The sequence below is a fragment of the Sardina pilchardus genome, chromosome 16 (genome assembly GCF_963854185.1).
Source record: "Sardina pilchardus chromosome 16, fSarPil1.1, whole genome shotgun sequence".
NCBI lineage: Eukaryota > Metazoa > Chordata > Actinopteri > Clupeiformes > Clupeidae > Sardina > Sardina pilchardus.
This window is the reverse complement of record NC_085009.1, coordinates 27,143,099-27,168,420: the sequence shown is the minus strand read 5'-3', so window position 1 is coordinate 27,168,420 and position 25,322 is coordinate 27,143,099. Positions and strand designations below refer to the sequence as shown.

The 25,322-nt window shown below is 41.2% G+C and overlaps 1 protein-coding gene across 3 annotated transcripts in view; it reads right to left on the bottom strand.

Moving 5' to 3' along the window:
- Positions 1 to 25,322, bottom strand: part of LOC134059780 (protein NLRC5-like) — a 139,693-nt gene that overhangs the window by 31,905 nt on the left and 82,466 nt on the right. For 2 of the 3 annotated variants that reach the window (XM_062516282.1, XM_062516281.1), the window contains 8 exons: positions 12,153 to 12,326; positions 9,665 to 9,838; positions 8,781 to 8,954; positions 7,621 to 7,794; positions 6,910 to 7,083; positions 6,163 to 6,336; positions 3,452 to 3,625; positions 596 to 769 (listed from right to left, as the gene is read on the bottom strand). In XM_062516282.1, coding sequence (XP_062372266.1) covers positions 596 to 769; positions 3,452 to 3,625; positions 6,163 to 6,336; positions 6,910 to 7,083; positions 7,621 to 7,794; positions 8,781 to 8,954; positions 9,665 to 9,838; positions 12,153 to 12,326 — 1,392 coding nt within the window. The remainder of the gene's footprint in view (positions 1 to 595; positions 770 to 3,451; positions 3,626 to 6,162; positions 6,337 to 6,909; positions 7,084 to 7,620; positions 7,795 to 8,780; positions 8,955 to 9,664; positions 9,839 to 12,152; positions 12,327 to 25,322) is intronic. The other variant, XM_062516283.1, reaches the window with a different exon arrangement.

The following is a 25,322-nucleotide window of genomic DNA, read 5'->3' as shown; positions in this document are numbered from 1 at the left end:
TTAAAAGTAAACAGCCTGATAGCATACTGTATGTCCTTGTGTGAACTGTTTGAAAATAGCGGTAACACTTTAGATTAGGGACCACATGTTAACCATTAATATACATATGTGTATGTCTTAATTAATTTCGTATTCTAATGCAATAGGTCATTTATTCTTGGTAAATCCTTAATAAAGAACTAGTTGGTCTTGATGTAAGGCTGCTGGTGTATAGAATGGAGAATCAAAATAGAGAGCTTATTGACTCCTAACATACTGTCTGAATATGTGACTTATAATGACAGAATATTAATGTATTGTGACAATGCATTAGAGCTATAATGTTTCTATGTTCAACCCTATATCATCAACCGTAGATCAAAACCAGCTAGTTTCTTAGTAAGGATTTATCCAGAATAAATCACCTATTGAGTAAGAATAAGACATTGCTGAATAAAGACTTAATACAGGTGTAATGAAACATTATACAGACAATATAGAGCACAAATACATACACATATTACTTAATGATTGTGCAAAATAAAGTGTTAAATAAAGTGTTAAATATTTGATATCACTACTGGATTGTCCACTGTTTTTCCAGAAATATACTTACTGGACATTTGTCAGAGTACACATTGGATCCTCCTTCAGGTCTATCAGCAGTTTGACTCCAGATTTCCCTGGATCATTTCCTCTGAGATCAAGCTCTCTGAGGCAATTGGGATTTAACCTCAGGGCTGAAGCCAGACTAGAGTAGCCCCTCTCTGTGATACTGCAGTCAGAGAGTCTAGAAGGAAAGGATTATTTAGTCAGTGCACTAGGAAACACAATATTTAGCTTCCCCAAGTACATCTAAAGGTTTTATAGGCAGCATGTTGCTAGGTAGCATTTTCCCAGAAGTACTGTAGTTTAGTATACTGAGTAAAGAAGATTTGATTTAGGGTGGTTTCACATCTATAGTTCTCTTTCAGTCGTTCACAAGATATCACCACGATGGGATATATCGCCTTTAGCATATTTACAGTACCTACTTAACCCTTTTCTAACCACTGTCACTACAAAAATAGCCTTGTACAATACACACATTTAACTGGCCCTGTCAACACGTTCTTTTGCGCGATTCAAGTAGCCTACCATCGGCACCTTTAAATAGGCTATGGAACCTGATAACTAATGCATTTGCTTTAACATTTTGCATTAGGGCTAAATCTTACAATAACAAACCATAGCCCAAAGCTTGCTGCATCAGAGCATTACACAAATAGACCTATTAAAAAAAAAACAAGACAACCTGAGCCTGTCGATCGCAAACAATAGGTAGCCTATTGTATATGTAAGCCTATGCCTATGCTGGTAACATTCTGACACATTCATCAAGGGCGCTGAATGCATGCACAAGGTCTAGAGCAGGGGTCGGCAACCTTTGAGACCTCCAGTGCCAACTTCAAAATTTCTAGTCAATGAGTGTGCCACTATCAACAATAATGGTTAAAAAACACACACAAACAACGGGAATATACTTCTACAAATTTGGAATTTTATTTTACATTGAAAATGTGCTAATAGAATAACATGTTTATTATTATTATTATTATTATTATTATTATAGCCATGCATAACAAACGAAACGGCCACAACATTTTATAGGCAACAGCAGGCCTATTTAACTGAACAGTGTGGGCTGGGGCTAAAATGGATCATAGGCTATATGTCTCAATTAAAAGGTATATCTTGCCTACCAGTCAGTGTGATCCCTGTCCTTGCTTTTCTTGGCTGAGCTTTTTTTATCTGGGGTTTGTAATTTGTCACTTAGTCAGTCTGAGATTTGTTTTTTGCTGATGCTGGTGGCGCGTGCCAGTGATTATGCCTCGGCGTGCCAGCAGTGGCACCCCTGCCATAGGTTGCCTACCCCTGGTCTAGAGTATAAACCGACTACATAGCACACATACACTGTACATACAAGCTACATAGCTACATACACTATACATACAAGCTACATACTGTAGCTATATACACTGTACAGTATATACAAGCTGACATGCACTACCACCGGCTTCCAGCACTCACATGGGAGACTGTTCAGAGTGCCCAAACACAGTGGTGAATGCAGGCCTGTACATAACACAAGGAGAGTACTGACGAGTCTTCATATCCAGCCGTGGCAGATTTGCGTAGTCAGCTCAGAGGAGAGGTGCAGCTGAAGGTGGAGATCTTAGTCACGTCACCTCTCCAATGAGTGGTGCACGTGTGGTATATGTGGTGAGTTGGCTACCAGAGTGTGCTGCACATACTGTAGAGTGAGCATTCTGATAAGAGTCTAGTTGTGGCAGATCTGTGCCTTGAAATGAACAGTGGGGCTCCCAGACCTAGGGAGAGATATCACCTGAGGTGCTGTACACTAGATATCACCTCCTCTAGCCAGTGGGAGAGGTGCTGTATAGATATCACCTCCACTAGCCAGTGGGAGAGGTGCTGTACACTAGATATCACCTCCACTAGCCAGTGGGAGAGGTGCTGTACACTAGATATCACCTCCACTAGCCAGTGGGAGAGGTGCTGTACACTAGATACACTATATCACCTCCTCTAGCCAGTGGGAGAGGTGCTGTACACTAGATATATCACCTCCTCTAGCCAGTGGGAGAGGTGCTGTACACTAGATATATCACCTCCTCTAGCCAGTGGGAGAGGTGCTGTACACTAGATACACTATATCACCTCCACTAGCCAGTGGGAGAGGTGCTGTACACTAGATATCACCTCCACTAGCCAGTGGGAGAGGTGCTGTACACTAGATATATCACCTCCTCTAGCCAGTGGGAGAGGTGCTGTACACTAGATATCACCTCCTCTAGCCAGTGGGAGAGGTGCTGTACACTAGATATCACCTCCTCTAGCCAGTGGGAGAGGTGCTGTACACTAGATATCACCTCCACTAGCCAGTGGGAGAGGTGCTGTACACTAGATATCACCTCCTCTAGCCAGTGGGAGAGGTGCTGTACACTGGATATAACCTCCATTAGAAGGAGTCAGGATGTACGCAAACAGGCACTCCACACTCATCATTGCCAGTGAAAGTGCAGTTTTGAGGGAGGGCATTTGAGCTCAATCGTGTCTATGGGCTGGAAGGGGGCACCAGTAGGGGCTTTTAGCAGCACTGTGAAGCCCCACGGGGGCGTTGATGCTGTTGAAGGGGGCCTGAAGAGCAGAGCACCCTTTAGGAAACAGAACACCAGGGGATGTGAGGAATGACCCGGGTCAAACTCATTATGGGCACTGCAGCCAGCTTTTTCAAAAATCACTGTCAAATTTACTGACAGCAAATCAGTATTTGGTCTGGTGAAACTCATTCCAGATTAGGCAGAGATAAAAAAAAAAAAAAAAAAAAAAAGGTTTAAAGTGATGCCAACTGATTTCATGTGAATGAGCAAAAATGTGACAGCAGTTCAGTATTTGTCTTAATACTCACCTTAGTTCCTCAAGTTTACAGTTGGGATCCTCCAGAAGAGAAGAAAGATGCTTCACTCCTGAGTCTCCCGCTTCATTCCCACTCAGCTGCAGCTCTCTCATGTGTGAGGGGTTTGATCTCAGTGCTGATGCAAGAGCTCTGAAGCCTTCCTCTCCAATACCGCAGCTCTGCAGGCTGTGGAGAGAAGTAGGAGAAACACTTCATCTTCATTTCCTTTTATGGCCAGTGCAGACTACACCATTTCAGCCTGATTTTGCCACGATTGTGTCGTGGCCGACAAATTTTCATTGTGGTGTCTGAATATTCAAAGTCGGGAATGACGTTCGAAGGAGGAAGCGTCTTGTAATGTGACATGTTCAATGACACGCGATTTATTGTCTGCGACATTCTACGACGTTAGGCCCAAAAGTCTAGCATGTCAGAATTTTTGGGGAATCTCCTACGACTCCCGTGTTGACACTGACACTGTGACAACACACGACGAGAAGGCTACAATAGATGGTCAAGTAATGTGGCCACTCTTGCGACCAAGACGCAGACTTCACATTTTCTGTGAATAATGATTGCTACCTAAAGAACCCACATATACAGTGAGGAGCACATGTATTTGATACCATGCTAAAACAGGAATATAAAATCATCATTTGACAATTGATCTTAATGCCTTAATTTAAAAAATGAGTAAAAATCAAACCGCCAAGGACACCAATTTTCTTTGTGATTGAAGAATGTATCGTAAATAGATAAATGTTTTCCTTAAATGCTAGGGGAAGGAAGTATTTGACCCCCTATGTAACCCTATGGGAATTTAACACATAGGGTTAACATAGGGGCAGGCAGATTTTTATTTTTAAAGACCAGCTATTTCATGGATCTAGGATATTATGCATCCCGATAAATTTCCCTTGGCCTTTGGAATTAAAATAGCCCCACATCATCACATACCCTTGACCATAGCTAGAGATTGGCATGGTGCTTTTTCCAGTAGGCCTATTAGACTGTTTGATTTGCATTGAGCTCAATGAGCATCAAACAGGCTAATAGGCCTACTGCAAAAAGCACCATGCCAATCTCTCGCTATGGTGAAAGGTATGTAATGACGTGGGGCTATTTTAATTCCAACGGCCAAGGGAACTTTATCAGGATGCATAATAACCTGAATCCATGAAATAGCTGGCCTTAAAAAATAAAAATCTGCCTGCCCCAATGTTAACCCTATGTGTTAAATTCCCATAGGGTTACATTGGGGGTCAAATACTTCCTTCCCCCTAGCATTTAGGAAGAACATTTATTTATTTACGAAACATTCTTCATTCACAAAGAAAATTGGGGTAGTTAGCGGTTTTATTTTTACTCAATTTTTGAATTAAGACATTAAGATCAATTGTCAAATGATGATTTTATATTCCTCTTTTTAGTCAACTTTAGCATGGTATCAAATACATGTTCTCCTCACTGTATATCTGTGCGCCGTATGTGTCGATACTGACTATTTTACAATCTTGCGAAATCAGAAGAAATATTGCAGATTTTTTTCAAACCCCCACATTGGGTGCCCCATTATACAATTTATAAACAAAATGTTTGGCAAATGGTTATGTCTCTCTACAGGTGCGTTTAAGCTGTCTTTAAAAAGGTAAGAGGTATTTTTGTTGGAATTATTGTAACACAAACCTGAAAAATAATCAATTGGGATGTTATTTAATCTCCCCATTACAGAGGTATGACAAGCTATACTAATGAAACAAAGTCACCTCCTCTAGCCAGTGGGAGAGCTGCTGTACACTAGATATCACCTCCTCTAGCCAGTGGGAGAGGTGCTGTATAGATATCACCTCCACTAGCCAGTGGGAGAGGTGCTGTACACTAGATATCACCTCCACTAGCCAGTGGGAGAGGTGCTGTACACTATATATCACCTCCTCTAGCCAGTGGAGAGCTGCTGTACACGATATCACCTCCACTAGCCAGTGGGAGAGGTGTTGTACACTATATATCACCTCCTCTAGCCAGTGGAGAGCTGCTGTACACTAGATATCACCTCCTCTAGCCAGTGGGAGAGGTGCTGCACACTAGATATCGCCTCCACTAGCCAGTGGGAGAGTCGTTGCTTTGATAGGGCATGGACCACTGCCTGGGCCCTGTAGCAAATAAACAACTATTCAGTCTTTTGTAGTGGATGCATTTGTTCGGTGTAGAATCACAGTGCCCTCATAAAAGGGTTTGAGTAGTCAGAGCTCCTCTGGCTGGATGTTTGGTTAAAAGGCAGCTACACCAAAGGACTGAAGTCAGCACCTTAGGCTGGTAGAAGGGGTCAGGATGTAAACAACCAGGCACTCCACACTGGCCCAATAACATCGGCAGTAAAAGTGCAGTTTTGAGGGAGAGCATTTGAGCTCAATTGTGTCTAGGGGCTGGAAGGGGGCACCAGCAAGGGCTTTTAGCACCACTGTGAATGTGGGCAATGATCCGGGTCAGACTTGAATGGACTTAAGTGTGGTGTGGACACTGCAGCCAGCTTTTAAAAAATCAAAACAGCAACACAATAGTTGGTCTAGTGAAACCCACTCAAGATTAGGCAGAGAGATAAGAAAGGAATAAAGTAATGTTAACTGATTTCATGTGAATAAGCAAAAAGGTGTGTTTTGTGTGAGAAAAGGAATAAAACAAATCACTGACAGCAATTCAGTATCTGGTCTTGTGATACTCACTCTAGTTTCTCCAGTTTACAGTTGGGATCCTCCAGAAGAGAAGAAAGATGCTTTACTCCTGAGTCTCCTGCTTCACTACCCATCAGCCACAGCTCTCTCATGTGTGAGGGGTTTGATCTCAGTGCTGATGCAAGAACTCTGAAGCCTTCCTCTCCAATACTGCAGTTCTGCAAGCTGTAGAGAGAAGTAGGAGAAATGCCTCATCTTAATTGGACAGTCAAATATTATTGTTAAATACACAATCATCAGTTGAATAAAAGCCAACGCCCACCAGAAGCGTACGCGGCGCGGCCCGCCACGGAAAAAATGGAATTCCATTGTTTTCAATGGAGCATCGCCCACTGGAAACGCCTGCCGCGCAGCAGCCGCACAGAGATAAAAAACTATTCTAAAATCCTGCGCCGCAAGCCCAGACCGCCGAACACCGCTGAACAGCGCTTCTGATGGGCGCCGGGCTTAAGGTTATGAGTACACAGGGATTTGTCTGCGTGGTGTGTGTGTGTGTGTGTGTGTGTGTGTGTGTGTGTGTGTGTTTGTGTGTGTCCGCGTTTGTGTTTGTGTGTGTGTGTGTGTGAATGAGAGAGAGAGAAGAAAAGGCGGCAAATCAGAAGTATTTCATGCTAATTAATTCATTAATGTGAATGAGTAAAACGTGTATTTTTGTGTGAGAAGAAAAGAGAAAAACAAATCACTATCAAATTGACTGACAGTAACTCAGTATTTGGTCTTGTGACTTGTAATACTCACTCTAGCTTCTCCAGTTTACAGTTGGGATCCTCCAGAAGAGAAGAAAGATGCTTCACTCCTGAGTCTCCTGCTTTACTACCCATCAGCCACAGCTCTCTCATGTGTGAGGGGTTTGATCTCAGTGCTGATGCAAGAGCTATGAAGCCTTCTTCTCCAATACTGCAGTTATCCAGGCTGTAGAGAGAAGTAGGAGAAATAACTCATCTTAACTGTACAGTCAAATATTACTGTCAAATGCACAATAATCAGTTGAATAAGGTTGTGGGTACACAGGGATGTGTCTGTGTGGTAACAAAGTGTGTGTGTGTGTGTGTGTGGTGTGTGGTGTGTGTGTGTGTGTGTGTGTGTGTGTGTGTGTGTGTGTGTGTGTGTGTGTGTGTGTGTGTGTGTGTGTTGTGTGTGTGTGTGTGTGTGTGTGTGTGTGTGTGTGTGTGTGTGTGTGTGTGTGTTGTGTGTGTGTGTGTGTGTGTGTGTGTGTGTGTGTGTGTGTGTGTGTGTGTGTGTGTATGTGTGTGTGTGTTTGTGTGTGTGTGTGTGTGAATAAGAGAGATAGAGAGAAAGAAAAAGCAGTGAATTCAAAGTATTTAATGCTAATTGATTCATGTGAATGAGTAAAACGTGTGTTTTTGTTCGGAAAAAAAAGAGAAACTATTTATTATCAAATTCACTCACAGCAACTCAGTATTTGGTCTTGTGACTTGTGATACTCACTCTAGTTTCTCCAGTTTACAGTTGGGATCCTCCAGAAGAGAAGAAAGATACTTCACTCCTGAGTCTCCTGCTATACTACCCATCAGCCACAGCTCTCTCATGTGTGAGGGGTTTGATCTCAGTGCTGATGCAAGAGCTATGAAGCCTTCCTCTCCAATACTGCAGCTCTGCAGGCTGTAGAGAGAAGTAGGAGAAATACCTCATCTTAAAGCAATAGTTCGGAATTTTGGACATAGGACCTCATTTCCAACTCAGTCTGGGTGATATAGGTCGGTGAAGACCATTTTCAGTGAATTTCTGCCCTTCCTATGAGTTGCAGCGTTCATCCCGTGCTAATCTGGTGCCAAGATATTGCAAGTCAAAGGTAACATCCAGCCTGCCACTGAAAACACTCCACAGAACACCCGAAAAAAATACATTTTAACGTCAGACTATCGATGCACATGCCTAGTGTTGATAGAACCATGTTAGAAATAAAACGAACTTTGCATCGCATTGCAATAGCCTACTTTGTTCCCTGTATGGCAGTGGCGGATTGATATTGAGAAACTAGTCCCTCAAAATGTAATAAATCATTGAGTTGCAAGGTTAGTTTTATTTCTAAAATTATTCTATCAACACGGACATGTATATCGATAGTCCGACGATTTAATTTACTTGTCTCGGGTGTGCGGTGGAGTGAGTAAGACTGTTGTTGATGTCAGACTGATGTTACCGTAGAAATATGTTAGCTCAAAACCAGCGTTAGCAAAGGGGGACGCTGCAACTGAAGGAAGGGGCTAAACGCGATAAAAACGGTCTCCACCATATCACCTCGGTAAAGTTGGAAATGAGGTCCTATGTCCAAAATTCCGAACTATTCCTTTAACTGGACAGTCAAATATTACTGTCAAATGCACAATAATCAGTTGAATAAGGTTGTGGGTTCACAGGGATGTGTCTGTGTGGTAACAAAGTGTGTGTGTGTGTGTGTGTGTGTGTGTGTGTGTGTGAATAAGAGAGAGAGAGAAAGACAAAGCAGTGAATTCAAAGTATTTAATGCTAATTGATTAATGTGAATGAGTAAAACGTGTTTTTGTTCGAAAAAAAAAGAGAAACTATTTATTATCAAATTCACTCACAGCAACTCAGTATTTGGTCTTGTGACTTGTGATACTCACTCTAGTTTCTCCAGTTTACAGTTGGGATCCTCCAGAAGAGAAGAAAGATGCTTCACTCCTGAGTCTCCTGCTTTACTACCCATCAGCCACAGCTCTCTCATGTGTGAGGGGTTTGATCTCAGTGCTGATGCAAGAGCTATGAAGCCTTCCTCTCCAATACTGCAGCTCTGCAAGCTGTAGAGAGAAGTAGGAGAAATACCTCATCTGAACTGGACAGTCAAATATTACTGTCAAATGCACAATAATCAGTTGAATAATGTTGTGGGTACACAGAGATGTGTCTGTGTGGTAAAACAAAGTTTGTGTGTGTGTGTGTGTGTGTGTGTGTGTGTGTGTGTGTGTGTGAATGAGAGAGAGAGAGAGCAAGAGAAGAAAAGGCAGTGAATCAGAAGTATTTAATGCTAATTATTACCTCCGCCAAGGAGGTTATGTTTTCGACGGTGTTTGTTTGTTTGTCTGTTTGTCTGTTTGTTTGTCTGTCTGTCTGTTTGTCTGTCTGTTTGTCTGTTAGCAAGATAACTCAAAAAGTGATTGATGGATTTCGATGAAATTTCCAGGGAAGGTCAGAAATGACCCAAGGAAGAAACAATTAAATTTTGGGAGTGATATTTAACACCGTCAGGATTCCAGAGCCGTATATGTTTTTCACTTAGTGGTGTATTGGCATGGTATGGTTACGTGGTGGCGATCTGAATAGTTTAGGTTCAAATGTATGACAACCTAGGAAGAACGATACAGAGGAGGTCTGCACTCTCTGAGTGCTTTTCTAGTTGATTAATGTGAATAAGTAAAACGTGTGTTTTTGTGTAAGGAAAAAAAAGAGTAAAGAAAATCACTGTCAAATTCACTCATAGCAATTCAGTATTTGGTCTGGGAATACTCACTGTAGATATCCCAGTTTACAGTTGGGATCCTCCAGAAGAGAAGAAAGATGCTTCACTCCTGAGTCTCCTGCTTTATTTCCATTCAGCCACAGCTGTGCGATGTGTGAGGGGTTTGATCTTAGTGCTGATGCAAGAGCTCTGAAGCCTTCCTCTCCAATACTGCAGTTCTGCAGGCTGTAGAGAGAAGTAGGAGAAATACTTCATCTTCATTCCCAGAACAATCAAAATAGTACTCTACTTATCTGTTAATAAATCATTACAGTATGTGCACAGGGATGCAGTTGAGAGAAATTATTTTTACTCCAGACTCTTAACAATACCCCTGTGCCTGTGAATGAGTATTGAGTGTGTGGTGTGTGGTGTGTGTGTGTGTGTGTGTGTGTGTGTGTCTGTGTGTGTGCGTGCATGTGTGTGTGCGCGCATGTGCGCAAGCATGTTTTTTGTGTGTGTGTGTGTGTGTGTGTGTGTCTTAAACATAAGAAAGCAGAGATACAGTATCAAGTAAAATCAAATCAAATATAAATAGATGAAAGGAAAACCGAAATAAAATTTGACAAAATCTACAAGTCAATAATTTGTGTTCAACACAAGTGTGTGTATGTATATGTGTGGTAAAGACCTGAAGGTAGAGAGATGAGTAGTTTTAACATTGACCCATTTTATTTGTTTCTACTTGTTTTATCTATTAAGGAGCATGTACAATTGTAAACATAAATGTTGCCATTTGATGCATTACCAGAGTTAGTGTGTGTGTGTGTGTGTGTGTGTGTGTGTGTGTGTGTGTGTGTGTGTGTGTGTGTGTGTGTGTGTGTGTGTGTGTGTGTGTGTGTGTGCGTGCAAGAGAGAGAGTGGTGTGTCTCCCTCTCCCTCCTGTGTCTAAATGAGTTCTGATGTGTTTTGATTGGGGGGAAGTGTCAGGGAGGGGGAGATATTTAGGGGTTCATATAGGTTAGAGATTGATAAGATGTTTAGTAATCGTTTGTGTTGTGTTGTTCATTGAGTAACACTGACCTCTGGTGGATCCCCACCACAAGTTGAGGCAACTGCCTCATCAACTAGATGTACCACAAAGCGGTACAAAATATGACCGCCGTGGAGTCCTGCACATTCTCTCCGCAAAAATTAATCACCCTCGTCAATTTGATTCCATCTCCTTCTCCATCCCCTGCTGCATCTTCTATGTATGTAAACTAGTGTGTGCCTGTGTGTGCTTGCTTTTGTGTATGTGTGCTTCTCTGTGTGCTTCGCTGCGTGGATGTCATAATAATATCTGTGTAAATATGTGTGTAAAATTGTGTGTAGCCTACAAATAACGTGTGCATAGAGAAGTGTCTGTGACTGTCCGCCTTAAGGCCTGACTCGCTGCAGCACTCGGGACAGCAACAGACACACCCACTCCAATCTGGCACGCTGTGACCTGTGATTTGTAATTATTTTTTGCTCTATAAAAGAACTCTTTATCTGTTGCCTCAACGTGAGGTATTGTTTGTTCGAGAAACTCTACTAAGCCTAAGTACTTTGTAGAATTGACCTCTTTAAACTATCATCCGTTTGGATTGTTCACCCTTTTTTGGACTGTGGCCTTGTTACTCTCACTAAGTAAAAAAACAAACTGCACTTCTGCACGAGTTCATAATAAAGTTCACAAGTCTGTGAACTTTATTGATCATCACACCGCCGCTTCGCTGCGTGGCGGTCATAATTAGACACACCTTTTCCCCATCAGCCAGATTTATGCTGGAGTTCTCTAAAAGACCTTTTTTTTCAGGTTCCTGTCAGGATGGCTCACTACCAGGCTCAGCACAGATCAACTGTGTGTGTGACATTCTTTTGACCTCAAGTGCTCAAGATGCAACCGAGCCACCTCCCTTTTATGGATCTCAATCCTCTGCTCATGGAGGTTCAGTATGGTAGCACCATCTCTTTCCTGCTCAGCTATCCAATCCGGTATTCCCAAATGCAAGAGAATGGCCTTAACAATGTGGGGTGTCTTGACACTCTGATGCCTCTACGTGACATGCCACTTGGAGCAGCTGATCTTTAGGCAGTGTGAAAAGTCTCCATCTGGTGATGCCCTCAGCCACATAATTAGCTTGACAGAGGTCTGCCATAATGAAACAAACAACAAACAAACAAAACTCTGAGGTGTCTACAAGTCTGCCAGGACCTGACAGCACCTAGGCAAAAATACAGTCCAACAAAAATGGTCCTAACCTATCCTAACACAATGGACAATGCCATTCCCATTCTGAGGGGTGTCTTATGCCATCCTTATACAACAACATCCATTAACGTTGACACACAGCTGTTATCAAGGTTCTTTCCCTGTTTGCTGACACATCGGTCTTGAGTAATTAACATTAAAAGAGGTCACAGTGTGCAGCTACTCTGTTGTTCTTCTGATGATCTCCTGGTCAGCACCTCTGCTTGGGTGTGCATTCCCCTCCTTGTTGTTTCATGTCAAGTAAATGCAGCAACATCCACTAACCATAATATCCGCAGTCTGCAGTAGGGATCCTGCAGTAAAGCACAGAGCAGAGTCACTCCCAAGACTCCTGGTATGCGCCCACTCAGATCCAGCTCAGTCATGAGTAAGGGGTTTGAACCCACAGCTGAAGCCACAGCAGCACAGGCCTCCTCAGCAGCACTACTCTTCAGGAACCTGGACAAATAAGGACAATAAACTTTTCATCTCACCTGGCATAAACAACACTGATCTGGGAATAAAAATACTCAAAAACTTTGGTCAATCAATCAAGCAGTAATAAAATTGTGATCTTTTGCATGTTTGTGATCATTTTAATGTCGTTGCAAACGGAAGTTCGAGAGGAAGGTGACAAAACTTTGCCACGCCTCCTCTTCCTATAAACCCGATGGCTTAGTGAAGGCACACCTGCCGGTGCTACTGTAGCGTTTGTTCTCGCTCGCAACACACCACCTCCCCGGTCGCCTCCCGTCTCACTTATGACGGGGGTGCTCACCGAGATCTCACCAAATGCTGCCAGCACAGCCTGTTTGGCGTGATCCAGCAGGGCACTTCAGGACCCCGGCCAGCGACCTTGTCCAACTTGCTATCTCCGCGTAACTATAGTCGCTACTTAAATTGCAATATTCTCATAGCTCAGGTCCAGTCTGGTCCCCTTATTCGCGCCACAATTATCCGTCGTCTGGCATCTTGCCTGGCCTCCGTAGCATGTCAGGCATGATCTCACATTAAGCTTCACGGGAGCCGGCGGTCGTCACTCCGGGCTGACGTCTGCCAGCCCAGTTATCGCCCGGCGCGATCCCATGATGCACTTCACGGCCACGAGCGGTAATGCCAGTGCAGAGCCACCGTGCTCACGGGAAGCTCGTCAGGAACCTGACTAGTGACCTACACAAAGCACTCTCAGATTTATTTGTCTGCCAAATTTCGGATAGCGAAACTCTTGAACCTGCCTGGCCTGGTACTGCAGCTTTAAACCATACAGGTTCGGTTTTCTTTGCAGAACCTTAGCTTACCTGGTCCTTTCAGATATGTTCATGTCTGATCATAGATAACTGCAACAGGCTTAAAAGTAAACAGCCTGATAGCATACCGTATGTGTGAAATTTTTGAAAATAGCGGTAACACACATTAGGGACCACATGTTAACCATTAATATATTATACATATGTGTATGTATTAATTAATTTCGTATTCTAATTCAATAGGTCATTTATTCTTGGTAAATCCTTACAGTAATAAAGAACTAGTTGGTTTTGATGTAAGGCTAATGGTGTATAGAATGGAGAATCAAAATAGAGAGCTTATTGACTCCTAACATACTGTCTGAATATGTGACTTATAATGACAGAATAGTAATGTATTGTGACAATGCATTAAAGCTATAATGTTTCTATGTTCACCCCTACGTATATCATCAACCGTAGATCAAAACCAGCTAGTTTCTTAGTAAGGATTTATCCAGAATAAATCACCTATTGAGTAAGAATAAGAAATTGCTGAATAAAAACTGAATACAGGTGCAATGAGACTTTATACAGACAATATAGAGCACTAATACATACATATATTACTTAACACTAGAAGCGCCAAGCACCGGTCATTTGACCGCTGACGCGTATTACTAGAAGTGCCGTGTAGGTTTGACCTAGATATACCTAGAACGGCCGGGCTGCGGTCATTTGACCGCAGTGATTACAAAAAAAAAAATCTTTTCACTCGATTCAATTCCAGGACCCTATGTTCACGACTTTTCCTAAATATGCGTGTTTTGTCACCCAGAATTTTTACATGACCAAAAGCACACCGGTACAAGCTAGTTTAGAGCTATTTTGCGCTCACTTATGTGACAACACTATGTTGTCTCGCGTTCGGCCATGTTTGTCCAGGCTGCTATTCTCTTTTCTCACAGCAGATGTCGCAAGGGTTTCCTGTCAGTCGAGCATGAGAATAATATTTTACCATAAAACATATAATATGTGCAATATGTATTATATATGTGATTTATCTTAATAACTATTTTTCATTTACATGGCATAGTCTATGGAGGCGATTTACAGTGGTAAAATGCGAGTTTGCTTTGAAAACGTTGTTCTGCGACGTTGTTCTATTAGGCAGGCCTACGTGTGTAAAAAATATTTTCAGCTGAAATTCGTCAAAGCCTATTCATGTACGTAGGGCGCGTATGCCTACGTACATTCATAGTTGTATCTTATCTTCTATTTGTAGGCTATCTTTTAAAGCTCAGACTAATAATCATTTTCTTACATAGCCTATTTGCTGGACAAATAAATATATTTCCAAAGAGTTGCGGTGCATTCATTCAGTGGCGCAACGTTAATTCTCTCGACCACTACGCAGGAGCCCTGGGTTCGCAGCTTGGCACGAGCGAAAAAATGTAGCTTATATAGACTGAATTCGCAGACTGTTTTTCAACGTCGACGAACAATTATTTTTTGTTAATGGTTTTTCATAACAAACTATCTGAAATAAACGGACGAATCACAATACTAGCCAAATTGAGCCACCATCTGACAAACTTTGACTAAGTGTAACAGAGTTAACTAGAGAATGTAATTCCAAGGAAATTACGAGTGCATGAAAATGCAAAAATGTACAGATAAATCATGTAGATATGGTTACTAAGGTGTTGCTAGGGTAGACATGGTGGTTTCATAGTTTTTGAAAGTTGATAGTGCGAAGATAGACAGTTTAAAATTGAATAAGCTAACCTGATTACCAGATTTGCTAACCATGCTAACAATGCTAACCAGGTTGATTAGCTAACTTAGCTAATGATTTCTAGCAGTTATGCTAAAAATGCTAACTATGCTAACAATGCTAACCATGCTAACTAGCTAACTCGCTAGTGAGGACTTTTATTTTGAAACATTTGTTGCTAGGGTATCCATGGTGGCCACTATCAGGAATAAAGATGTTACTGCAGTATAATCATGTTGGTTACTATGGAAACTGTCATAAACGCTTAATTTTAATGGTTGCTATGTTGGTTGCTAGGTATGTGGAGGTTTCATATAGTTGACTGGAGGCATAGTTGATGATAACTGACAGTTGGAATGGTTGAACAGTTAATTAGTTGAGTAGTTTCAATGGGTAAACGATTTAATAGTGCATTATTGCAGTGAGGACTTTTATTTTGAAACAGTTGTGGACAGAGGAAGTATGAAACAGGATCTGTAGTCTTAATGAGATTGTATGCTTAAAGCCTGAGAGAGAGAGAGCTGCTGCACCTGGACTGGCCACCTGGCATAAGATTCTAATTGCCCTATTATGATGTCATAATGTAATGTTAAGTCTATGGGGAAATTTTAATAGTTTTTAATTAATAGTTCAAAAAGTATAAAAGTTACAAAGTTGAAAAATACATAGCTGAAGTCACCTAAGTAAGACCTACGCAGCGCAGTTTGAATGAAGTTTCTACGTTAAACGGTTGAAGCTGAATTGCACGCACAAAAACGTAAGAAGAAGAATAATCGCCTATAATAAGAAGAAACCGGATAACAGTAGAGTGCATTTTCATGCACTCTAAAAATGTATTATAATGTTGATAGTGATTTTCGCCGTTATATGAGCAGCCTAACACTGATGTTGGATTTGGAGCCTCATTTGGAGCTAAGGTGTACTGCAGGTCTGCTAGGTTGTACCTCTGCGCTTGCCTTACCCGATCAGAGAAATATGTGCATTTCACACGGGTAGGTTGACTGTTCAAACACTCCACATTATCTTGTAATTCCTTTACGTTAAAACATGATTTTAGTTTGGTCATTTCGACATATGACATGTGTAATGTTATTTTGCATGTATTGTGAGGGTGTGAGCGAACTTTGCAACGCAGACGGAAAGTTTATTATTGTTTTAGATTTTGCCACGAGTTTCTGCAGACGGACATTAACACAGCTAGTGTGAATCTCCGCTAGCAAGTTCATATTATGTCCATGGATTGTTTAGGTTAATGTACACTGAACATGCAATGAATGTATACTTAGTCTGACATGTGCATTGCCTTTGTTTATTTACTTCTATATGCGATAAGATCGCGAATGTCCACGAGTGTTTAATGGTAATTAGCAGACGGTCCATGCCTCTGAACATTCTATTCCGTCTAGCCTGCTAGCGCATGAACGATGTTGCCTATGCATGTAAATAGCCCATGTAACGTGGTGGAATTCTTACTTTATTTACGCAGATGCTGCCCAATGAATGTACACCAGCGCCTGATGGCTTGTTTTTGTTTATATTTCTGAAGGTATGAGCTCCAGTCTAAGTCCAACTGTATATAGCCTACCCAGCAAACAATTAACGTTCTGCTAACTTTCACTAACGTTAGCTTTTGGTTCCCCTATGGTTCGTTTTTCAGCAACCTACTAATAACGTTTAGAGAACGTTATCTCCAGGTTGTCAAAACAAATAACGTTCCCCTAACGTTTTGACAACTAAAGAAAAAAACGTTATATTCTGGTTGAATCCCAGCAAGCAAATAACGTTAGCCGCTGGTTCTCCTGTGGTTAGTTTATCAGTAACCTTCTAATACCCTGGAGAGAACGTTAGCTCCAGGTTATCAAAGTTTCCCGAACGTTATTACAACTAAAGAAAAAAACGTTATATTCTGGTTGCATTTCTCTTTTCACACAACGTTGCTACTTAGTTGTTTTTAGGTATCTTATTTGTATAACCATATCGGTATTCTCTGGTTATGTGCGTGGGGTTGATTGATGAAAATCGCCCCAGAGTTTCTATGAGTTTCCAATTGAACACGGCCAGCAGCCACACTGCAAAGTCGGAATAATTTGTTGCAAAATCGACATATAGCCCTATTCTATTCTTCCCCCCTCTGTTGGATTGATATTCGGCCGACCAAAGCCAGCCCGTCAGCTAAAGGGGCCAGCGCGAGAAGCTAGGTTGAGAAACTTTCATCTCGGGTCCGTGAGTTCTGGGGTGTTGGTGTTTTAGCAGACTCAACCTCGCTAACTTTAAGACATTTGGATAACACAGAGATAAAGTTACTCACGTAGGCTGGCTGTATGGTATCGATCACATTCTTCACATCGTTCTCCATGCACTTGTTCCATTAAGTCCAACAGGCTTTTAAAAAACACTGTACAGGGTAAACCGGGTGGAAGAGCTAGCTAGCCATAGTCCCAGGCAGGCACACAACGATTTCATGCTAACTAATCTGACGAATAGTTTTGGATTAATCCATAATCGATTAGAGTGGCACCTGAAATGCATTCATGTTTTTAAAGCTTTATTTGTTATGAAAATATGATGATGAGGACTCCAATGAATTATTTCTCAAACGTTGAGACTGCATCTTAAACAGCAATGTTCCCGGGGGAGAATTGTTTTATATTAACACGTAGTCCAAGTTATAGCCTATGTTACTGTGCTGTTCACTCAGCCTATCCCACAATTCCCAGTCCCAATTTAAAACAAAATAAACCAAAATCCATCATAATTCTGAACCGAGGACTTTTAATGGCATACGATGCAATAAAAACAGCCAGTTTTGAATGTTGAAACAGTGTGTTAGGCTAGCGCCTGCTCTTATGTTTTGATCTGACTAATCGTTTATTATAGGAAAAGACACCGTAGACAAGAAAGTATTAGACCTAACCGCATTTAAATACTTAGCTGACACCTAGTCATGTTAACGGGCCGTATTCGTCGCAGGCCAGCAAGCAGCTAATGGTAAGTGAAGAATCGTATACTATATAGTCATTGCCTTAACCATCAGAGACGTTCGCTCTCCCAGATAAACTGTCGTCGCAGACGGCGAGTGTGCAGCGAGCCATGCAAGGATGTCACGATAATTCTACATATTTTTTCCCCCTTTACACTTTGTTGCTGGGAGGTTAGGGGAACGTTAATGCAACCAAATATAGTAAAGTTCCCTAAAGGGTAGGAGAACGTTCTGCTAACCAAAATAAACAACCAGAAAAAAACTTAGTATTTTCGTCAAGAAAACTTTCCTGGGGAACCTTGTGGCAACTTTCGCAACTTTCAGGCAACGTTTTCCTAACCAGGAAAAAAACGTTCTAAAAACGTTCTCCTAACCAGAAATTGTTAGCTGGGTAGTGTGTGAATTATAAATGAATAAGTTTTAGGCTTAAAGTTACAGTTCATTCCTTAAGATTGAACAAGATACAAATGTTTTGTAGGAATACATTTTATTATTTTGTTCAAGGAGAGAAATACAGTGGGTACGGGTTGAGAATGCACCTTCTCCCGCGGGACTCCCGAAGAGATCCCGCAGTGCGTCAAGCCGATTTTTTTCGAGGCTAAGGCAATGTACCCAAACAACCACCAGGTGGCAGAAAGTTTCAACTGCATTTAATGATGAAGACCGCATATCCGTCAATAGTCGACTCCTTAATCTCATTGAATCATTAAAATGAAGGTGATGACTGGCGAAATTATTCAAACGACACTTCAATGAACCATTGTTGAAATGAATGAAAATGGTTATAGAAATCGCTTACAGCCAGCGTTATAAGAAATATATAAGTAATAGTTAAAGTCTTCTTCCGTATTAAACAGATAGCCTACGGGACGCTCTTTGTTCCGTAGGCTATTTTAAGGAACTACTCAATGCACACACACTGGGTAAACTGGCGCGCTACAAACATTAAAATGTCAAATCATATTTATTTCTCTTTGTCGCCATGATATTGGGGGAAACGCGGAGAGGCGAGATGGTCAGTCCTCGTAAACTGGCGCGCTACAAACATTAATATGTCAAATCATATTTATTTCTCTTTGTCGCCATGGTATTGGGGGAAACGCAGAGAGGCGAGATGGTCAGTCCTCGTATTTTTTCTTCGCGTTTCGTTATAAGAAATATATAAGTAATAGTTAAAGTCTTCTTCTGTATTAAACAGATAGCCTACGGGACGCTCTTTGTTCCGTATTTTAAGGAACTACACAATGCACACACACTGGGTAAACTGGCGCGCTACAAACATTAAAATGTCAAATCATATTTATGTATCTTTGTCGCCATGGTATTGGGGGAAACGCGGAGAGGCGAGATGGTCAATCCTCGTATTTTTTCTTCGCGTTTCGTTATAAGAAATATATAAGTAATAGTTAAAGTCTTCTTCTATATTGAACAGATAGCCTACGGGACGCTCTTTGTTCCGTATTTTAAGGAACTACTCAATGCACACACACTGGGTAAACTGGCGCGCTACAAACATTAAAATGTCAAATCATATTTATTTCTCTTTGTCGCCTCCGTTGGCCCTCTCTGCCACATTCGACAACAGCATTCAAGTTCCTTCTCAGCACGAAGACGTGACTTTGCTTGCTGTTGGCCCAGAACAACATGCTCGGATTCACCAACAGAGTCGCGGCAACCTTGGTAGATACGGATGCCTGCTCTTCAGAGCCATCACCACAAAGGAGCACTACAGAGCCTGGTGCAAAACCACCAACTGGGATGGATCGAAGGGCATATATAAGTAATAGTTAAAGTCTTCTTCTGTATTAAACAGATAGCCTACGGGACGCTCTTTGTTCCGTATTTTAAGGAACTACACAATGCACACACACTGGGTAAACTGGCGCGCTACAAACATTAAAATGTCAAATCATATTTATTTATCTTTGTCGCCATGGTATTGGGGGAAACGCGGAGAGGCGAGATGGTCAATCCTCGTATTTTTTCTTCGCGTTTCGTTATAAGAAATATATAAGTAATAGTTAAAGTCTTCTTCTATATTGAACAGATAGCCTACGGGACGCTCTTTGTTCCGTATTTTAAGGAACTACTCAATGCACACACACTGGGTAAACTGGCGCGCTACAAACATTAAAATGTCAAATCATATTTATTTCTCTTTGTCGCCTCCGTTGGCCCTCTCTGCCACATTCGACAACAGCATTCAAGTTCCTTCTCAGCACGAAGACGTGACTTTGCTTGCTGTTGGCCCAGAACAACATGCTCGGATTCACCAACAGAGTCGCGGCAACGTTGGTAGATACGGATGCCTGCTCTTCAGAGCCATCACCACAAAGGAGCACTACAGAGCCTGGTGCAAAACCACCAACTGGGATGGATCGAAGGGCAAGCAAGCACTGCCACACAACGTCAAGACCTTTGTGTTGTCAACACTAAGCAGAAAGTTCCCTACGATGGGGAGAAGTGGCCGCAAGGACTGCATCGATAAGATCAACGAATGCCTTCGCAAGCCCCGAAACCCTGGCCATACATTTTCTTTCCTTTAATTCAATAAAACATTGTTTATCTGAAGAACTTCTCCGAGGTTGTCTTGTCTACCAAATCCTAAACTTAAATAGAGTAAACATTTTATCTTATGAAAAAACTCTTAGGGGGAACAGTTAGGCAGCCCTTCCTCCATTATCGTATTTATTAATTAATCAATTTATTAGAGGGGTCAAAAAAAACTCATAAAGTAGGCTAGACTAAATGTGTCACTTTAGTGATTGGCTCTTTCAAATGCAAATTAGGTGGATGGGATGGGATTGAATGGGCCTGCTGCAGGTGAGAGGACAAATCCTAAGAATTTATTGTTTTTAGAAAGTGCCATTATCATTGCCATATTCTCTTAAAACATAGGCTATATATTTGAAAACGAGTTGATTAAAGGCTTCTAATGGTGTTTCTATAATATGATAAAAGCAGAGATTGAGATGTGTGTTTGGAACAGTTTTTCAAATCCCCCGGGGGTATTTAGACTCCAGGGTGTTAAGCATTCACAACTGTCCCATCGCTAAATGCTCTCTTGTGTTGCGTGATCACACAAGTATACCTGTCGTAGTGTGCTTTTAATTTGATAGGCCTAATTATTATCTCCGCCAAGGATATAACAAAGTCTGATTTGCTATCCAGTAGCCTAATAATTAGGCTATGTGCCACGTCCGATTTCGCAAGTGGTGTAGTAGGCTACATTTAAAAATCGACAGCCGCCTGTGAGATTCAGTTCATGAAGAGCAATTGTCTTGTGCGATCATTCCCCCTCCCCCACACTCGTCTAACCAGTTCACTACATTATAGCCAGAGGGGTTACCAGGATGCAATCTTTGGGGGGGCATTTGGCTTACTTGGGGTGGCAACAAAAAAAGCACAATCTTTTAGCGCGTGGCCACTTGGCAGACTCACAGGGCCCATAGGCCCTAGACTAAACAATGTAGTCGTTGTTAAACCAGGTGAATAAATGTATGGGTTTCCCGATATCATTTGTAGTGGCGTTGTGACTGATACAACTCACATTCAATACAATAATAGGTAGGCTATACAGAATCATAGATGATCTGTAGCCATTCTATCTATCAATCTGTCTATCTATCTATCATGCATCAGCCAGGAGACATAGTCAATGAGAAATACGTAAGACTATTAGTGTGTCACAATTGTTTTGATACTGATAATAAGTTAAGAATTTTGATACTTTCTTGATTTGATTTGGGAGTCCCACCACACCAGTGGAGATCAAAGACATTACAAGGCATATTCTTCCCCCAACACACTCAGTGAAAAGGTGGCTTTGTTTGTATTTCAAACATTTTGAAATTCATATTAAGTTTACATTATGATAGGCTAGCCTACGCGTAATTAGTTATATTAAGTTGACTATTTCATATAGATTTTTTTTATTTTGACTCACATTTTACATGATTGTCATATTGATTTACATGTATCTTTAATGTCATTGAGTGCCTGTCACTTTAAGAGAACGTGAGAGTAATTAGGCTTCAGTAATGATATTCGGCTAGTCTAAAATATATGGAAGCATATGAGTTCCATAATTCAAATGAGAATGCATTCTGCAATATGCAATTCTAAAAGACATTACATTAGGCAATTGCTAATTCATTATGCAATTTAATATTACAATTTGCAATACTTTCTTTCAAAATGCATTTTAATATACAAAGTGACAATGCAATCATCAAATCAATTTGATTTATTTTGGTTAAAAATTTGAATAAACATGGATTGAATTGCATTCCATTTTGCCATGGTACTTTAGTCTCAAAATTCAAATGGCAATTCATTTTGCATTTCAATTTTCAATATTCAGTTTCATCTTTTAATTGTCAATTACTTTTGCAATGTAATGTTCAAAATTCAATGTAGAATTGAATTATTTTTAAATTTTTTAATGTATTTAATTTTTTTTTGAAAATTTTTTTAAAACAAATATTGAAAACATTTTGAATATTTTTTGGCAAAAAGTTTTGCCCGGTTTGCAGAAATAGCGCCCCCGTTATTGCATAGCACTTTGTCACGCTCTTTGTGTCCCAAAATTCAAATGGCAATGGCAAACGCGATTCCAAAACACATTGCAATCTGTCAGTCTTCCATCACCCATGGCGGGAACTACGTCACGTCCGTGTTTATCTCGCATTGGTCAGTTTTCTCTTTAAGGCGGGTCTTAGGCAGGGCGGCTGACGGCCTCCAGGTAGAGAAGAGAACGTAAAAGAGAAATTGTCGCTGACACAGTAGCCTACTGTTGAAGGTGATGGGCAAAAACAGTCGCTCAGCTACTGAGGGAGGCAGGCGTGTGTGTGTGTGCGTGCGGAGACCTTGATCCGACCGTACGCCACCCCCTCCAGGAGCGTGTATCAGGGTGAAGCGTTAAAAACAGCACACAGGTAGCCAGGGGAGCTGAGGGAGCTGGCAGCCCAGGGCCCTGGAGCTCATATCTGGGTGGAGCGTTTGCCCCTCTCAGCCCGGAGGACTGCTCCAGATTAACGACCATAGACAGTAAGATAGGCTACTGACAGGGCTAACACAGGGCTACTAACAGGGCAGGGCTGTTAATTACAGGGCTACATCGTTTCATTCACACTCAGGCACTCCTGGTCTGACCACGACCGCCGGTCCAGCTGCAGCCTGCACTGTCAGGAAGTCAAGGAAGCGTATAGCCACGTCCTGAGATATCGATGGCTTTGCCCCAAACGAGGAACGTGCATCGTTCTTTTCTCAAATACACCATATTTTTAAGCAAATAAAGTTGTTTACTTAAGATTACTCAGCGTTCTATCAACGTTTGGTCAGGACCGGAAAGCAAGCGTAGTCACTTGCTGAGATATCGATGGCTTTGCCCTAAACGAGGAAGTAGTTTTTCACTGATCGTTGATAAGAATGTAGCACAAATTAGCAAGTGCATCTTTTAATCAGTGTCTACGTTTTATTTTTTATAACGTACTATTCGTCAATGTCGACGTTTTTCAGTTATAGTTTTGGATGTTGAATGTTTGTACAAACAACAATCCAGTGGGATGGGATCACGTCTCACCGAGTCTCGCAACCGATTCCCTACCACCGCCGTCATGTCATCCGGCACAAGCTTCCTTGGTACACTGCTGTCATAAGCATTACGGTTCCCCATTGACTCCCATTGATTCTGACTGACCATTTCGAAGGAAAACGTCAATTATGTACTGAAACAAACGCCGCTGACATATGATAGTAACCATTTCGTCGATAAAATTTCGAAATTCTTGCTGTATTATGTCGGACAAAAATGTAGGTTATTATCAAAGTGAAATGGTTACTATCATATGTCAGCGGCGTTTGTTTCAGCACATAATTGACGTTTTCCTTCGAAATGGTCAGTCAGAATCAATATGGGAGTCAATGGGGAACCGTAATGCTTATGATAGCAGTGTACCATGGAAGCTTGTGCCGGATGACATGACGGCGGTTTCCCTACCGGTGCAGCGAGAATATTTTCGCGGACCAAACGTTGATAAAACTATGGAAGCCCGTTTCCGCCACTTGGTGGAAAAAAACTGGCAGATACTAAGTCATAATTATGAGATGCAAAGTCGTAATTATGAGATAGAAAGTCATAATTATGAGATAAAAAGTCATAATTATGAGATGCAAAGTCATAATTATGAGATAAAAAGTCGAAATTATGAGATAGAAAGTCATAATTATGAGATAAAAAGTCGAAATTATGAGATAAAAAGTCATAATTATGAGATAAAAAGTCGAAATTATGAGATACTTTCTCATAATTATGAGATGGTAAGTCATAATTATGAGATTATAATAAAGTCGTAATTAAGATTATAAAGTCAAAATTTTGACTTTATTGGTTGGTAGCCTGCCTTGACCTCGCATCACTTCCTTCCCGTTCAAAACTGTTGCCGGCAGTGTTGCGCACGTTCACACTCTTCAGTAGCCGGCCTACCTAAATCTAACAAGTCAGGATTATTAAAACAATATTTGAGATGGGAAAGTGGTGCTAAATTTCTATAAACTTTATTCAGTGAACGGGTAAAGCCGTCCGTTTGTAAGCAAAATCAAGAAATACGATCTTTTAGTTCTGTTTACCGTTACCTAGCAACTCCAACAACAAGTGAGTAAATAATTAGTATTCTTCCATGCCATTACAGCAGGGCGTAGTGCAGTGGGTTAATGATCGGTTTACCATGCCGGAGATGTGGGGTTCGAATCTCAGTAGACCTGTTGTATTTTGCATATCAAAGTATGATCGATTACTTCTTTTTTCTTAGATGACGTTGCCTCGCGGCAAATAAGAGTTTGTGCTTTTTGAACCTATAATATATGACAAATAAGAGTTTGTGCTTTTTGAACCTATAATATATGACAGGTTCAAAAAGCACAAACTCTTATTTGCCGCGAGGTAACGTCATCTAAGAAAAAAGAAGTAATCGATCGTACTTTGACATGCAAAAAACAGCAGATCTACTGGGAGTCAAACCCTACATCTCTGGCATGGTAAACCGATCATTAACCCACTGCACTATGCCCTGCTGAAATAGTAAAGAAGAATACTAATTATTCAGTCACTTGTTGTTGGGGTTGCTAGGTAACGGTAAACAGAACTAAAAGATCGTATTTCTTGATTTTGCTTACAAACGGACAGCTTTACCCGTTCACTGAATAAAGTTTATGGAAATTTAGCACCACTTTCCCATCTCAAATATTGTTTTAATAATCCTAACTTGTTAGATTTAGGTAGGCCGGCTACTGAAGAGTGTGAATGTGCGCAACACTGCCGGCAACAGTTTTGAACGGGAAGGAAGTGATGCGAGGTCAAGGCAGGCTACCAACCAATAAAGTCAAAATTTTGACTTTATAATCTTAATTACGACTTTATTATAATCTCATAATTATGACTTACCATCTCATAATTATGAGAAAGTATCTCA